This window comes from Vulpes vulpes, unplaced genomic scaffold, assembly GCF_048418805.1.
Source record: "Vulpes vulpes isolate BD-2025 unplaced genomic scaffold, VulVul3 u000000663, whole genome shotgun sequence".
Lineage (NCBI taxonomy): Eukaryota > Metazoa > Chordata > Mammalia > Carnivora > Canidae > Vulpes > Vulpes vulpes.
The window spans coordinates 45,579-61,387 of NW_027325794.1; the positions used below are offsets into that span (position 1 = coordinate 45,579).

General features: G+C 52.7%; 1 protein-coding gene across 2 annotated transcripts in view; it reads left to right on the forward strand.

Annotated features, from left to right (window-relative positions):
* The first annotated feature begins 300 nt into the window (after positions 1-300).
* LOC140597418 (small G protein signaling modulator 1-like) overlaps positions 301-15,809 on the forward strand; it is a 49,448-nt gene continuing 33,939 nt past the window's right edge. For both annotated transcript variants that reach the window (XR_011999244.1, XM_072745687.1), the window contains exons 1-2: positions 301-404; positions 509-552. Coding sequence is in view for 1 of the 2 variants with exons in the window: in XM_072745687.1 (XP_072601788.1) it covers positions 386-404; positions 509-552 (63 nt within the window). In the remaining variant the exon portion in view is untranslated. The remainder of the gene's footprint in view (positions 405-508; positions 553-15,809) is intronic.

A 15,809-nucleotide genomic window follows, 5' to 3' on the forward strand; every position in this document is an offset into this window, starting at 1 on the left:
GACGTCCAGGAAGGGACGCAGCCCCGCCCCGCCCCGCCCCGCCCCGCCCCGCCCCGCAGGGGGTGGGACTGCGGCGCCGCGCGTGGTGGGCGGGGCTGCCCGCGGGGGCGGGGCGGGGCCGGGCGAGGCCTGGGGCGTGCGCGCGGCCCGGAGGACCCTCCCGCTGGGCGCCCGGCCGCGCGGCGGCGGCTCGGGAGGGGCGGGGCGGGGCGGGGCGGGGCGGGGCGGGGCGGCCGCGCGGGGGGCCCTGACGTCACCGGGCCCTCGGCCCCGCCCCGCCGCGGCTGCTGCAGCCGAGCCCGCGAGCGAGCGCCGCCGCCGCCGCCGCCGCCGCCGCCGCCGCCGCCGCCGCCGCCGCCCGGTCGGGAACGCAGCGCGCGCGGCCATGGCCTCGGGCCCCGCGGGTAAGCGGGTGAGCGGGCGCGGGGCGCGGGGGCGGCGGGAGGGCGGCCCGTGCCCCCGCCCCCAGCGCTCGGCTGACCCGCCGTCCCCCCGTCTCGTCCCACAGAGGCGGACACGCGGCAGAGGCTGCTGCGCACTGTCAAGAAGGAGGTAGGTGCCGGGGGTGGGGTGGCCGGGGGCGCGACCCTGCGGAGGGAGCCGCCGGAGCTCCCCCGGGGGAAGGGTCTCCAAAGGGGTGGGGGCCCGTGGCAGCGGGGCGGCCACCTGAGCTGTGGGGCTCACCTGGTAGGACTGGAGGCGGGTGAGTTGGGGGTGGGGGCCTCAGGTACGGGGTCGATGCTTGGCTGCTGTGTGTAGGGGCGGACGCAGCGGGAGGGCCGCCCCCGATGGGGCACACCCGGGCGTGTCTGGGTAGGACCCCCTCTTGTGGAGGAGCAGGTGGGTGGGTCTCATTAAGGGGAGGCAAGCACCTGGGGGCTGACTGGACTTACTGGGAGGTGAGGGGCTGGGTAGGGCTGCAGAAGGAGGACCAGACTTCGGGAAAAGGGAACGGTTCACTTTGGGTAACACCCCCCATCTCCCCTTCCCCACAAGTCTCAGTCCTTAGAGCCGCCCCCAGGAGCTTGGGGACTCCCTCCCCGAAAGTCCCTGGTCATTGGGTTGCACCATCTGTGGGCCTGTGCCAGGGCGTCTTGGCAGGCGAGTTCCCCTCGCCCACCCCTGCCCACCCCTGCCCACCCCCCCACCCCCGACACGCAGTAGGGTGCGAATCAGGCAGGGTTCACCTGCCCCTCCGCCCCCTTCACTCTCCTTGGGGCCAGCTGGGAGCCCAGTCTAGCCTTTAGCGAATAGCCCTCGACTTCCCGGAGAGGGGCGAACCTGCAGTGGTGGGTTCCTGGGAAGCATGTAGATGCCCGGACTGTGTGTGGAGCACGCTCACTCCTGTGTGGGCGCCGACATGTGCTGTGAGTGTGTGTCTGAGGCTGTCTGTGCATCTGCCTGGAGGTAACCAAGTGTGTCTCCGTATTGCGTGTACATGTGTCTGTGTGTGGATCTGTTTTTGTGAGTATGGTGTGTGACCGTGTGATGCGTAAGTCTCTGCGTGCGTGAGTGAGGCTGCGACCAGGTATGTGTGACTGTATGTGTGTGTGCTGCCCTCCTTATGCTGCCTCACATCCCTCACCTGGGACCCGATCGCTGTTGAGCGGCATCACCTCTGTACCTTGAGTCCTCAGCCCGAGATCACAGATGGCTGTAGACCTTGGGGCTGGCCTGATTGCGTGTGTGTGTGTGTGTGTGTGTGTGTACGCATGCGTGTGCACACACGAGGAGGGTGTCAGCCTGGTGTCAGCACTGAGCACCCAGAAGCCCCTCCCTGCATGGTGGCAGTCAGCCATCAAAGACAGCCTGGAAGAGGGGACCTGTGGCTGCCCCTCCCTCCTCAGAAAGCATGGGCGCATGTTGTGCGTAGGTCTCTGTGTGGCATGTCTCGTGTTGTTCAAAGAATCAGCTCTAGAGCTAGTTGTATATTCTGGCATTTCTGAATAAGGATCCGTAATGAGGGATGTGGAGTTCCTCAGAAAGGCCCAGAACTTTTCAGTTTGGCCCTCTTAGAGGCATTGTGGGACCTGAAGAAAGCTCTATCTAGATAGACCATCTTTCCAACAAAACCTGCACACCTGCAATTTTCTGATGACGAGTTGGTGGAGGGTGTCTTATAGAAACTCTCTCAAAAGCCTTCAGGTTAAAAGCCTGTATGTAGTCTCTTTGTTCATTGTTTAAACCTAGATGTAATTTGTACTCCCCGGAGATTGTCACATGGAATGGCTGTGTTTTCTTTTCTTTTGAAGCGTTTAGTTATTATTCATGAGAGACACACAGAGAGAAGCAGAGGCACAGGCAGAGGGAGAAGCAGGCTCCCTGTGCAGAGCCTGACGCGGGACTCGATCCCAGGACCCCGGGATCAAGCCCTGAGCCAAAGGCAGACACTCAGCCACTGAGCCACCCAGGCATCCCTGGAATGGCTGTTTCTCAGGAAATGGCTTGCTGGTTCAATGGAAGGGGTCTACAGGTAGAAGAGCCTGGGAGCAAGGCGTCAGGGAGGGCAGTGCCTCTCGGTATCTGCTTCTGGGCAGGGCTTCAGCTGGGCCTTTGGCCTGGTTCTGCCAGGAGCTCCCTTGGTGCCCTGGACAAGTCCTTTCCTCTCTCAAGGACTCAGTTTCCACAGCTGGAGAAAGAGGCATTGGTGCAATGCTCCTGGAGGTCCTACCCATGTCAGTCTAGTTTGGAATATCGGCAAGCTGTGGAGGACACGTTGCCTCCAGTGACCAGAGTTGTCAGCTTGCATCCTCTGTCCTGGGAGCAGCCGAGTTTGGGGCTTAGAATGAGCTTTCTGCCTGGCCTAAGGCTGAGGCCATCACTTGATCAGAGGGACCCCTTGGCATCCTGCTTGGTGCCTGAAGGGGTCAGGGACAGAACCTCGCAAGTTTGGGCAAAGGTCCTTGACCCTGGATCTGCAGTCAGAAGGCAGGTTTATAGCCACAAGTTGGTGGCTGATTCTAAATTCTGCATTTCTCAGGGCACATCATTTCAGTAATCAGAGTTTCCATAGAGTGGGTACTATTCTGTGCCGTATCCTGTGTACACGGTGACTTTATGAGGTGACTGAGGCTGCCCCCATTTCATGGACAAGGAAACCAAGCCTGGAGACGAGGTGTGGATTGCTCAAGAGAACACAGCCAAGAAGGTGCAAAGCCGGGGACTTAACCCCCCAGATCTGTCTGACATCAGAGCCAGGCTCTTACCTCTATATCCTAAACGTGCTCATCCGTGTCTCCACGGCACCACAGTCTCAGCTGTGGATGGAATGATTTCCATCTTACAGAGGTGAAAAATGGCCCAGACGGGATAAGTGATTTCTCAAGGGCACAGAAGCAGTCAAGGGAAGACAAGTTCAAGTCTTCTATGAACCCCTTGTTCAGCATGGGTGCCCCTAAGGGCGTGGCGATGAGTCCATGCCCCACCGAAGCAGACCTCCTCTCTCCTTGCCTTCCTCTGCCCACCTCTTGGGAGAGCATCTTGTCCCAGTATCAGAGAGCCAGTCTTCAATGGAATGGTGGAGGCAAACTCTTTGCGTAGAAATCTGGGAGTCAAGTCTGCTCTTCCTTCTCCTCATCTTTTGGGTTCAGAGAAGTCACATCCCTGCCTGTCATAGCCTCATCCAAAGGTACCTCCCGTCATTCTTCCTGGAAAGGGTGGCTTAACAGTCAGTTTCTTTAGACAAGGTTTGCAAGCTTGGGCTGAGCCACAGAAGCCAGAAAAGCCAGCAGCGGCTATGGGGCTGGAAGCTCTGTCCTGTGCTGACTCTGGGAGCCAGTAGGACTCAGAACCATGAAGCAGGTCAAGAAAGGAGCATTGGGCTCACCCAGAGCTGGGTTCAAATTCTGACATGTTTATTTACTGAAGGGTGTCTGTGTGCCAGACACAGGACTGGGCTCTGCGGATGCAGCAGTGAATAAGAGAAGTCCTGCCCTCTTAGGGCTGACATTCCCATTTTGGTACACAGATCCTGATAGACATTCTGAGTGTAATTCAGAGGATTATGACAGCCTTTGCGCCAAGGTGTGAAGGAGAGGTACTTGGCACCACAAGAACATACAACAAGGTCAAGGTGGCCCAGGAAGGCGCCCTGGAGGAAGTGATGTTAAGAAGATACGTGAAGGGGATCCCTGGGTGGCGCGGTGGTTTAGCGCCTGCCTTTGGCCCAGGGCGCGATTCTGGAGACCCGGGATCGAATCCCACGTCGGGCTTCTGGTGCATGGAGCCTGCTTCTCCCTCTGCCTATGTCTCTGCCTCTCTCTCTCTCTCTCTCTGTGTGTGTGTGTGTGATTATCATGAATAAATAAAAATTAAAAAAAAAAAAAAGAAGATACGTGAAGGATGAGCACACCTTTAAGATGAAGGCAGGAGGTGGGAAGACAGAGGAGAACCATTCCTGGCAGAGGGAACTGCATATACAAAGACTTTGTGGCTGGAGGGAGCACCGTGAACTTGAGTGATGAGAGGACTCTGAAGTGGCTGGAGGACAGAGAGGAAGGAGCATGGTGCCAAATGCAGAGGGGCAGAGCAGGAAGTCCTATCCTAAAAGCACAGGGAAAACGGATGGGGAGGACAGGAGCTAGGTGGAGGAAGAGGGCGGAGCTAAACTTGATGGCTTGTAATTGCACAGCCTTAGAGGGGCATCTGTCTGTACCTTCACAAGGGTCTGAGTTTCAGTTTATTCCCAGTGAGGATGAAGATCACTTGTCAGGATAAGCGATGTGAAAACACCCACCACATTAGCCTGAGCTGCCTCTGGGCAGGCATCTTATTTTTTCTGTCTCCCCAGTGTCGCCCAGGAGATAGGGTGGCCTGGGTGAGATTTCCTGCAGTTAAACCCAATCAACTCTATTCTGGCTCCACCCTGGCTCGCTTTGCCCTCCCCTCCTTTCTCCTCCCAGCCTCCAACCCTTAATTTTGTTTTGGTTCCCAGAGTGGCAGCTGCGGGGACCGGCTTCTTGTTGCCATGACGACTGCCATTAAAGGAGCCAGCCACTTGAGCCAGGTTGATAATGGAAGCCAAGTGACTAACTGCCTTGTTTTCTTGCCTTGGGCTAGGCCTGGGAGGCCTCTTAATTGGAAGAGACAAAAGCAGGTGCTTGAGGGCAGGAGGACAGACCCCCGGGGGAAGGAGGCAGGGGGATGAGGCCAGTGCTGGAGAGGAGGCTCTTGTGGACCTCTGCAAACTGGAGCTGGTATGAGAGCTGCCATGGGGAGCCCTTGCCACAGCGGCTGAGCTGGGCGCGTTTGGGGAGCTGTGCCTTCCAGCCTTGGGACAGGGTAGGGGTGTGACGGGATGGTGGAGGAGGGTTTCACATCCTAAGAAGATTGGAGGAAGTGAGAGAATCAACTGATGTTTCTACTGAGAGCCCTGTGGTGCTTCCACTTGGATCTACTTCTTCTCAATAAAAGAGGGGCAACAGTTTTGCCCCCCAGGTGAGGTTGCTGGACAACGTATAGGTCATCGAGTTAAATTCGAATTCCAGATAAACAGAAGTAAAGTGCCTAGTGCTAAATCTGGCAGCCCTAGCCCAGGGGACATTTGGTAATGTCTGGAGCCATTTCTCGTCAAAAACGAGGGTGTGACTGACATCTAGTGGGTAGAGTCCAGAGATGCTGCTCAACCTCCTGCGATGCAGAGGACAGCCCCCCTCCCCCCCCCCCCCCCCCACCACCAAGAAGTGTCAGCCCAGACTGGCACTGTGGTTGAGACGGAGAAACCTCTGTGCTGGAAAACTCCTTCACTTCTTCATGACGGCCCAAGGAGGGAGGATACTTGTCTCCTTCGCTCCATAAAGGAGGAGCTGGAGGCACAGAGGGGTTAAGCAGCTCACTTTAAGGTCACACAGCCAGTCTGTGGAGAAGCCAGGATTCAAATCCTGCTTTGTCAGCTCTGAAGGGTGGCCTCACAGAGGTCCAGCAGAGTCCCCGGAGACATGGCTTGAGGTCAGGCGTATGTAGGGGAAGAGATGGGGCAGCAAAGGCCCGCTAGATGCACCCTGCTTGGGGCTTTGCTCCATTAGATGGCAGGGAGCTGTAGAAAATTTATGAGCAAGGAGGGTCTTGCTTGGACTTGGACTTCAGAAAGTATCAGCTGGTAACAGGTCCAAGATGGAGCTTTTTGCCACTTTTAGAAGAAAGCTTCCTCCTTTCTTTCCTGCCTCCTTCCTTCCTTTCCTTCCTTTCTTCTTTCCTTCCTCTCTATCCCACCTCCTCTCCCTCCTTCCATTCCTGACGTTTTTTGCTGCCTCCTTTCTTCCAGGAATATTTATTGAACATCAACTATGTACCAGGTACAGCTCTAGGAACTGTAGAAAAGGTGCAAAGCGACATCCCTGCTCACATGCTCTCATGAAGCATAGGATCTAGTTGGGGGACAGATAGATAAACAATAAATATATGCAGGCACCCCTTGGAGATATCGTGGGTTCAGTTCCAAGCCACCAGAAGAAAGCAAATATTGTGATAAGTCAAATCAAAGGAATTTTTTGGTTTCCCAGTGCATGTAAAAGTTGTGTTTACACTATAGTGTAGTCTATTAAGTGTGTGAAAGAATTATGTCTAAAAAAATAATATAATTATTATATTTTTAATATAATCATCTTAATCTAGAAATACTGTGTTATGTCACATATTACAATTAATTTTATTTTTATTTTATTGTACATATTGTATACATGTTTTAAGGGGAGTGGGAGGTGAAGGCTTCCAAAAAAAACCATTTTACTGCTAAAAAATGCTGACCATCATGAGTTTTCATAATCACTGATCACAGATCACTATGACAAACATAATAATAATGAGAAGTTTTGCAATATTGTTAGAATTACCAAAGTGTGACACAGAGTCAGGAAGTGAGCAAATGCTATTGGGAAAATGGTGCTGATACAGACTTGCTTGATGCAAGATGGCCACAAACCTTCAATCTGTAAAAAGAAAAAAAAGAAAAGAAAAACAAAAGTAGTGTCTGCAAAGTACAAGAAAGCAAAGTATGCCTGTGTTAGAAGTCACAAATGCTGTGAGGAAAATAAAGCTAGAAAGTGGGTGGAGAGTATCTGGGTAGCTCAGTGTTTGAGCATCTGCCTTTGGCTCAGATCGTGATTGCGGGTTCTGGGATCAAGTCCTGTATCAGGCTTCCCGCAGGGAGCCTGCTTCTCCCCCTGCCTATGTCTCTGCCTCTCTCTGTGTGTCTCTCCTGAATAAATAAATAGAAATCTTAAAAGAAAAGAACGAAAAGAAAAAGAAAGTGAGTGGAGCGGAATGGGCAGTGCTTTCCAGAGGAGGTGGTCAGGCATGGCCTCTGATACTATGACATTTGAGCAGAGACCTAAAGGGAAGGAGGGAACCCTGCTGACCTCTGCAGGAAAGGTGTTCCTGCCAGAGGGAACAGCATAGGCAAAGGCCCTGAGTCAGGAACGATGAATAGCAAAGAGGTCAAGGAGCCTGGAGTGGAGTGAACAGAAGGGAGGAGGAGACAGGTCAGAGAGGGAGCAGGAGGCCATTCCTGCAGGGTCTTGTGGCCCCCCCGGAAATGAGACGGGACCCGTGGGAGAATTTTGAACAAGGGGAGAAGCATGAATTCATCCACGTTGCGGACTGCTCTGGCCACAGCCGAGCAATAAATGCAGGGCACAAATCGGGGGCACAGAGTCTTTAGGCAAGAGAAGAAACTTCGCTGTTCTCTTCTGAGCTTTCAATTCTTAGGCTAGAAACCACAGCGCCTTACTCTGCCCCACTCCCCCACTGGCCAAATAGGGGTTCCAGAAATACTTGCCAGTCAAGTAGATGCAGGAATACTGGGTGTGGATATTTTGGGGTTCTCTGATGCTTATAGGGTTGACTCAGATCAGTTCACGTGTGTCGTGTTTTCAGGCTTAAGCTGGCAGAAATTCTCCTCGTGAATAATGCAGCCACATCCGTGCGGTGTGTTTTGATGCTTTTTTCAGGTCTCTGGCAATGCGGCTTCCAGGAGCTTTTGCTAGCACAGGGCCTGGTGGGCTTTAGCACCCTGGTTTGATGTGAGGAGGGTGGCAGGTGGGGCCTAGCTTTCCGGCTGGGTTATGTCTCCTGTGCAGTCTGGCTGGGTCTTCCCTGCAGTAACCTCTTGAAGGGCTCCGGGAAATGGTAGTGTAGCATTTGTTGCTGGTCGGCAGGTAGGAAATGGCATTTGTGCACCCCACTTGCTGGCTGCAGACCCCAGGATGGGAAGTGAGGACACCAAAGTCCTTGTCCCAGCGCTGCCCCTAACCACCTGTGGCCGCCCGCAGTTTCCTTCTGCCTATGCCATTCTGCTTTCCAAGTGGACGCAGTTGGACAGCTCCGGGATTCTAAGAACCTCAAACCATCAGATTTGGCCAGCATCCCTCCCCGAGAGCCAGGTCTCTCGCATTTTCTCAACAAGGAATTTGCCAAGTCTGTATTTAAGACCTATTAAAACTCGGTCACTGATAAGACCATCTGGGAATCTTCGTTCTGGTCAGGAAAAGCAAAGGCTCAACTAAAGGCATTCTAACAGGATAAAGATTTTTTTATTTCTTAAACAGTATTTACTGAGCATCTTATGGTGATGGCCTCATTTAATTGTCATGAAGCCACACAAAGTGGATAAAACACTGTCCCTTAAAGGTAAGGATAGTGACACACGGAGATGGCAAATAAGTCACCAAAGGTCACCGACAGTGTCAGTGGTACAGCTTGGATTCTGGCTCTGGAACCGGGCTCCGCATCACTCCGGAGCTGAAACCAATGACCTATCACATATGGTGATGAGCTCCTCTGAGCACGTGGAGTTGGCAAAAGGTCCAGGCTTTGGAATCGGACAGCCTTGTGTTCCAAGTTTGAGTCCTGCCATTTAGTGGATGCTTGGACCTTTCCAGCTTTGGTGTCCTCGTGCATCAGGTGGCGAGGGTATCCTGTACCGCGCAGCACTGCTGCGATGCTATCACTGCCAGGTATTCACCAGTATTTATGAAGGGACCAGGCAGAGTGCTTGGCTTACCCATTTAAGAGCAAGATAGAAATCAGTCGCAGAAGGACATTGTGCTGCCCTGTCTGGTCAGTCACATGAACTTGTAGATGTTCTCAGTGTAGGATCTTGCTCTCTTTGGGTAAGCCCCAGGCTGGGGGTGCTGCTGCCACAGGAGCAGTGCCGCAGACTGGGAAGAGGGTATTTCTTGGGGTCCAAAGGAACGAGCCCTTGAGCGGGGGTGGGGAAGGCTGAGTCTTGCCTGGCTGCCTCAACATCCTGAGGTGGGCAGTTGGATCTTCCCTCTGGGTCTGCTTATTCATTGACGTCGTGGCAATAATCCCTCAGCTGAAGAAATTCTGACGCCCTTGTGAGCTTGCGGGTCTTGTCACTTAGCCACCGCGAGGCCCTGGATGAGCAGCTAAGTGCTGAAGGCCAGGGGGAGGCAGTGTACTTTTCCTTGAGTAGTAGAGGAAGACAAGAAATAAATAGATTCTTGTGCTTTTTCATTGGACAAACTTGAAAGAACTCAGTTTTGTAAAGGACAATAACCGTTCCTTTGGCAGTGAGTCTCCTACTTAAAAATCAGAGAACGGAAGCCTCAAGACTTGAGACTTGATGATACCTGGGACCTTGACTGGATTCTTCTTTAATTTTTAATTTTTATTATTTTTAATTTTTATTATTTAATTTTTATTATTTAGTAAATTACATTTAATTAGAATTATAGCAACTATCATGCATTTGTTTCCTTCTTTTTGAGAACTAGACATCTTTACAACCACCATTTATTAAATGCTGCTCTAACTTGCTTTGTTTGATCTCATTTAGTGCTCAAAGCGAGCTTCCTATAGAGCAGGTACAAATAGCGACTCTTCTTTACTGATGAGAGAAACTGAAGCTCAGAGAGGTTAAGAAACTGGACCAAGGTCACACAACTGAGACGTAGCACGGCGCGGTATTTTAGCCGGCTCCACCCATTTCAATTTGGATGATAACTTGCTAACAAAACCAGCTCAAACAATGAATAAATATATGAAGATCAAGCCAAGAGGGAAAGAGAGCCTTAAGAAATCGACGTTATGGTTTCAGGGGTTTGGGAAGTTTGGAGTGAGGCCAGCTTCAGGTACAGCTCTATCCAGGGGTTCCAATGATGTCATCAGGACCCTCTGTGTTTTCTGGTCTCTGCACTGATTTTCTCTGTGCTAGCTTTCTGCTTTGTTGGTCTCTGTGGGGAGGGAGAATGTTGCCCAGCTCTCAGGTTACAACCTGCCAGCTTGGCATCAGCAGACAGAGAGCTTCGCCTTCCCCCCCCAACCCCCCTGCTGTGGTTCTCCTGGAAGATTCAGGATTAGGTTTCATTGGACCTCCGCCCCAGTCACATATGGCTTTTGCGCCAATCACTCTGGGACTCATCGCTTAGATCTGTCAAGCTGGAGGGATGCTGTGGGGTCAGCCCAGTGAGAGGGAGGGAGGGGACCCAGAGGAAGTCCAGGTGACATGACCAGGCAGGGACATGGGAACGAACTAGGCAGACAAGACACAGATGCCTGCCTGGGCAGGGTGAGGGCCCCAGCATCTGGAGCTCAGCCCCGCGGTGCGGAAGTGACCTCCTGGGTGCTAGGTGTCTGTGGGATCTAGGGGCCTGGGCAACCCTGAAGTTATGCAGACACTTTGTACTTGTTGTAGGGAGAGAGTATCCTCAGTACGTCTCTGAGGTCCACAACCCCAAAACCCAAATGCGGTTCAGAACCGCTCAGCAAGATGCTGGAATTTGAAGATGAATACAGTTTCCCCGATCTCGGCTTGCTCAGAAATGAAATGCTCCCTAGTTTGTAACCCAGTGAGCCCTCCAAAAACAACCACCCCTAACAACAATCATAATTAGCATTTACCGGGCACCTACTGTGTTCCAGACCTGCACCATCCAATTGGAGCCACTAGTGTTACATGTTTATATTTAAAGGAAGTAAAACTCAAATAAAAAAATCCTGTTGCTCAGTTGTCCCAAGTTTCAAGTAGCCGCATGTGGCTAGGGATCCCGTTTTGGACATTTTAGGCACAGAGCATTTTCCAGAAAGTTCTGTTGTGTCCTAGACATTGTGCTAAGTGCTCTACATCCATGAACATATTTCAGTCTTAAAACAGCTCAGAGGGGTAGGTCCTATTTATTATCCCTTTTTATAGAGGGGAGTAAATTGAAGCACGAAGGAAGTGAAGTGACTTACCCAAGGCCACACAGCTGGTGAGGGAGCAGAGCCAGGGTACTCACCCAGCCCTTGGATGTGATGCTTGGCTGCTTTTCCTCCCAGTGTAGGCTAGAGGTGGCTAATGTGTTTTCTGGCTCACCCTGTGCTGTTTGAAGCAACCATCTGGAATTCGTGTTCTTATCTCCTGTAGCTGCCCAGACCCCCAGAGAGAATTGAGGCCGCTCCAGCGTCTGTGCGTGCCTTCCTGATCCACGAGGCCCGTGGGTCTGAGGAAGTGGGGCGTGTTGCCAGGGGAGCCGCCTCACACAGCAGCAGAGCACCCAGGAGAGGGCTGGCCGGTCTCCAGGGCGTGGGCTGGGAATGTGAGACACGCAGGCTGTTTTCTCCGGGAATGGAGGGGCGGGGGATTGACTGTCTTCACAGTTCCATCATCTCCCTGAGTGGCTGTGTGCGGGAGGTGTAGCTGGGGGGACCTTTTTGCCAAAATGCCCCCAGGTGAATGCCCCAGAACCAGGCCCTTGCGTGACCTTCTCGTCAGGGGGTGTCTGAGCACCTGTGCAGGGCACCTGTGTGAGGGAAACCCAATCTCAGCGCCCAGAACGCCCTGCTTCCAGGTCAGGGCAGGTTGGCCAGTCCCTATACTCTGAGGGAACGATGCGTGGTGCCTATTTATAGCATCCCAGAAAAGGGTTAACTGGGGCTGTCCTAGCAGCAGCCCACTGAGAAACAGGCTTTTGCTTCCCTTGTAAGGCCCACAGCCATGTTTAGGGCAGGTTAGGAGGGTGGTGCTAAGAGGGAAGACTTTGCTAGCACTAGGGCTCTGAAGATCCAGGTGCCATGGCTTCATCACCTATGTCCCCCCCCCCCCGCCCCCCCCCCCCCCCGCTCTCTCCCACAGGCACAGATGGGGCTGCAGAAGGACCGTCCTGTGTCTCTGCTTTCATTATCCATCTGTGTGGATGTGGAGGGCAGGGTGGAAGTGTGTGGGTGGGAGGGTGGGGCAGGGCTGTTCTGGAACCATGTATGAGAGAGAGCAAGAGTCCAGGAGAGGAAGCTTTGATCCGTTCACCAGCAGCTACTGGGCTCTCGCTGTGTGCCAGACACCTTCAGACCCCTTCTCTGAGAAGGCCCCAGCCCCGTGCAGGCTGCGATGGGCTGAGGGCAGGGAGGAACCCATCTGGAAGGAGGCCCTTTGCCTATGTGCCGGAGCGTTGGGATCCCTGCTGACGTCCTACAGTAGCAGCAGAGCACAGACAAGATATTTCCTTTTTTACTTTCTTCTTTTTTGATAATAGACTTTATTTTTTATAGCACGTTTAGGTTCACAATGAAACTGAACAGAAAGTACTGAGATTTCCTATACATCTCTTTATCTGCCCTAAAAATCCTCTGCGCTCTGCTCTTCATCCCTTTCTCCCCCCAACCCCTGGCAACCACTGATCTTTTTGCCGTCTCCATAGTGTTGCTCTTTCCAGAATGTCCTGCAGCTGCATTTGGACAGCATGTAGCCTTTTCAGATTCTTTGGTTTCAGTAATACGTGTTTCAGGTTGAAGGTTTCCCTCTTGCTACCATGATTCTCCATTGGAGACCTATGTGCAGAGGGGAGAGGGAGCTGGGTGGTACTGGGCACACCTGGGGAGGTCAGTGGTGAAAAGGTTTGGCAGGGCAGAGGTGGACCTGGCTGGTGTTGCAGGGCCAGGACTTCAGGAGCAGGGAGTTGGCCACCTGGGACTCCGAAGCTGGAGATGATTCAGATCCCAGCCTCTTCACGGACCAGATGGTCTCCATCCCTCCTAGCTCAGCTGCCTCATTGGGAAAATAGAGTAGTAGCAATGGCACCCACATGGCATGCTTGTTATGAATCTTTGGGGTTCAGATGTGAAGCACCCACGTAGCTTGTGGGATGCTCCAGTACGTATTGAATGAATAAATGAACCTACTGTGTGCCAGTCTCAGTGCAGGGCAGATGGTCGTGGGTTCGAGTCCCCACTCTGCCATTCAAAAGCCATGTGCTCTTGGGCAAGTATTTGACCTCACCAAGACTCAGTTTCCTCATCTGTAAAAATGTGCACCCACACCCATCTCATCTAATTACCCTGAGGATTCAATAAAATAATGCCCCAAGCATGGTGCCAGGCTCAGCGAACACCTCATAAATAAGTGTATAAAGCACTTACTGTGTGGCTACCACTGTGTTAAATGCTTTTGATGTATTATCTTATGCCTGTGAGGCAAATACAGATACCCATTTTACTGATGGGAAAGATTTGCCCAAGATTCTGTGCAAGAGCTGGGGTTTGAATTCTGGAAGTTTGACTCTAGAGCCCAGTGCTCATAGCTGACCATTGGAGCTTGGAAGTGGAGGAGGTCCCATCAACTTTGCCTGGGGGGTGGGGGGTGGGGGTGGCTCGGGAAGGAGGGCAGAGGACACCTTAGTGAGTCCCAGAAGATGCAGTGGTTTTGCTAGAGCTGGAGATGGAGGTCGGAGTGGGTGGGGATATCAGGTGCAGGGGACTGCACAAAGCACAAAGCAAAGGCAGGGGGTGGGAATCCTACAGAAGGAATGGCACAAGTGACCTGAGCTGGGCGTGGGAAGGGGCGGGGAGGGGACAGGATGTGGCAGGAAAGGAAGGTAGGGCCCCATGGTAGAAGCAGTCACAGCTGGCAGCCCTGTTCCAGGCCTTCCCAACTCACCTCCTGTGCGCCCCCTCCCCCATAAGAAATTAAAAAATAAAAAGCCGCCAGCTATTTCCATGTCGTGCCTTTCCCTGCCACATTGTCCTTCCATCTGTTCCTTCCTTTGAGCTCTAGGGTGGCTGGGGGGGGCGGGGGCAATTGCAGGGGCAGCATTTTCCTCCTCTGGTTTAGAGTTGGAGAAACCAGAGAGTTCAGTTCTGTTTGTACTTTAGATCTTGAGCATCACCTCCTCCAGGAAGCCCTCCCTGACCGCTAGACCTACCTCATCAGCTCAAGTTCCTTTGTTATTCTCCAAGAACTAAATTCTTTTGCTGCAGGGAACTGGCCTACTTTTTTGTTGTCATGTACCCATTTGCTGTACTTGGTTAGTATCTGTCTTTGTAGACTGCCTTGTCCACAAGGACAGGGATTCTATCTGCTCGTCACCTTATACCAAACTCCTAGGAGGTGCTCCATAAATATTAAGTGAATGAGGGACAGCTGTGGTTCTTGTGAAGGGAAGTGCTGGGAAGGCAGGTGTTGGCAGAACATGGAAGAGGTACATTTATCCCTGCTTGGGTATGGAGAGTCCAGGAAGGCTCCCAGAAGGAGGTGACACCTGGGCTGAAGCCTGAGTTGCACTTAGCTAGCTGCAGCATGTCGGGAGGGACCCTTGGCAGAAGGCATATGTGGGCAAAGGCACACCCACGGCTGGGTCTGAGGGCCCGCGGTCCGAGGCGGGGCTGGACATGCTGGCCTGCTAGGGCATGTGCATCTCGCCCTCAGCATCCAGGAGGCCCACCCGGGAGGCAGAGCTGACCTCTGCTCATTCCCCTCTCCTCCTCACTTTGCCCAGATGCTGCGAGCTATTTTTAAAAGTCACCCTGAAGGCGGTCCAGACACCCTAAATGAACCGGCCTTTCCACTGTGAGTTTCTCGCGGCCGGGAGAGGCAGGGGGCCTCCATCTCATTAGCTCCTGCTGGCTCAGCATTACTCACCCAGCTGCACTGCCGGGCGCCAACCACCCGGGACCCCAGCTGGGGTGAGCTGTGCTCTGAGCCAGCACCGAGGCAGCAGGACTTGGAGGAGCAGGTGGCAGCTCGGCTGGTTTTTATTTTGGCCTAATGTGAGCCACAGGCACAGTGCTGGGTGCTTTATGCCAGGGGTCCCTGCGGCCAAATCCAGCCTGTGTGTGCACTGCCCTTAAGCCAAGAATGGTTTTTACATCCTAAAAAGGGGTGTGAAAACGAGAGAGGATGGGACATAGACGGTATGTGGCCTGAAAATAGGTTTGACAGATTTAGCAAATAAAAATTCAGATCGCCTGCTGAAATTTGAATTTCAGAAAAACCAGAGAATCTTTTAGTATAAGCCTGCACAGTATCTGGTACATACTTACACTAAAAGAAATTCCGTATGTATTTTAAGTTTAGATTTCACTGGGCAGCCTGTGTTTTTATCTGGCGGTCCTGCTGTAAAACCTGAAGTGTTTGCTCTCTGACCCTTCACAGAAAACGTTTGCCCACCCTGGCCTTGAACACAGAGCAAATGAGATCAGGTGCCAGAGGGCCTTAAAGACACTGGAACCAAACCTGATGAGCATGAGCTGCTGGCGTGTGTTACTAATATAATCAGAGTGATCGATCACCCAACATAGATTGAGCACCTCCTGTTTGCCCAGCGCTGTCCTAGAGATGGACAGTACACACATAAGCGTGCAGGTGTATAGTGAAAGTCAGGCCGTGATAAATTCTAAGCAAAAGTATACAGCAGCAGAAGGGGGTAGAGAGTGACATGCATGAAGCTTTTACACTGTGTGGTTCTGAGCTCCTGCTCCCATTCTGAGCGCTGTGCATGCTTTTTTCATGAAATCTGCACATAGCAGCCCTGACAGGTGGTATATCATCTCCATTTCACAGATAAGGAAACTGAGGCCTGAGGTCATCCAGCCAATGG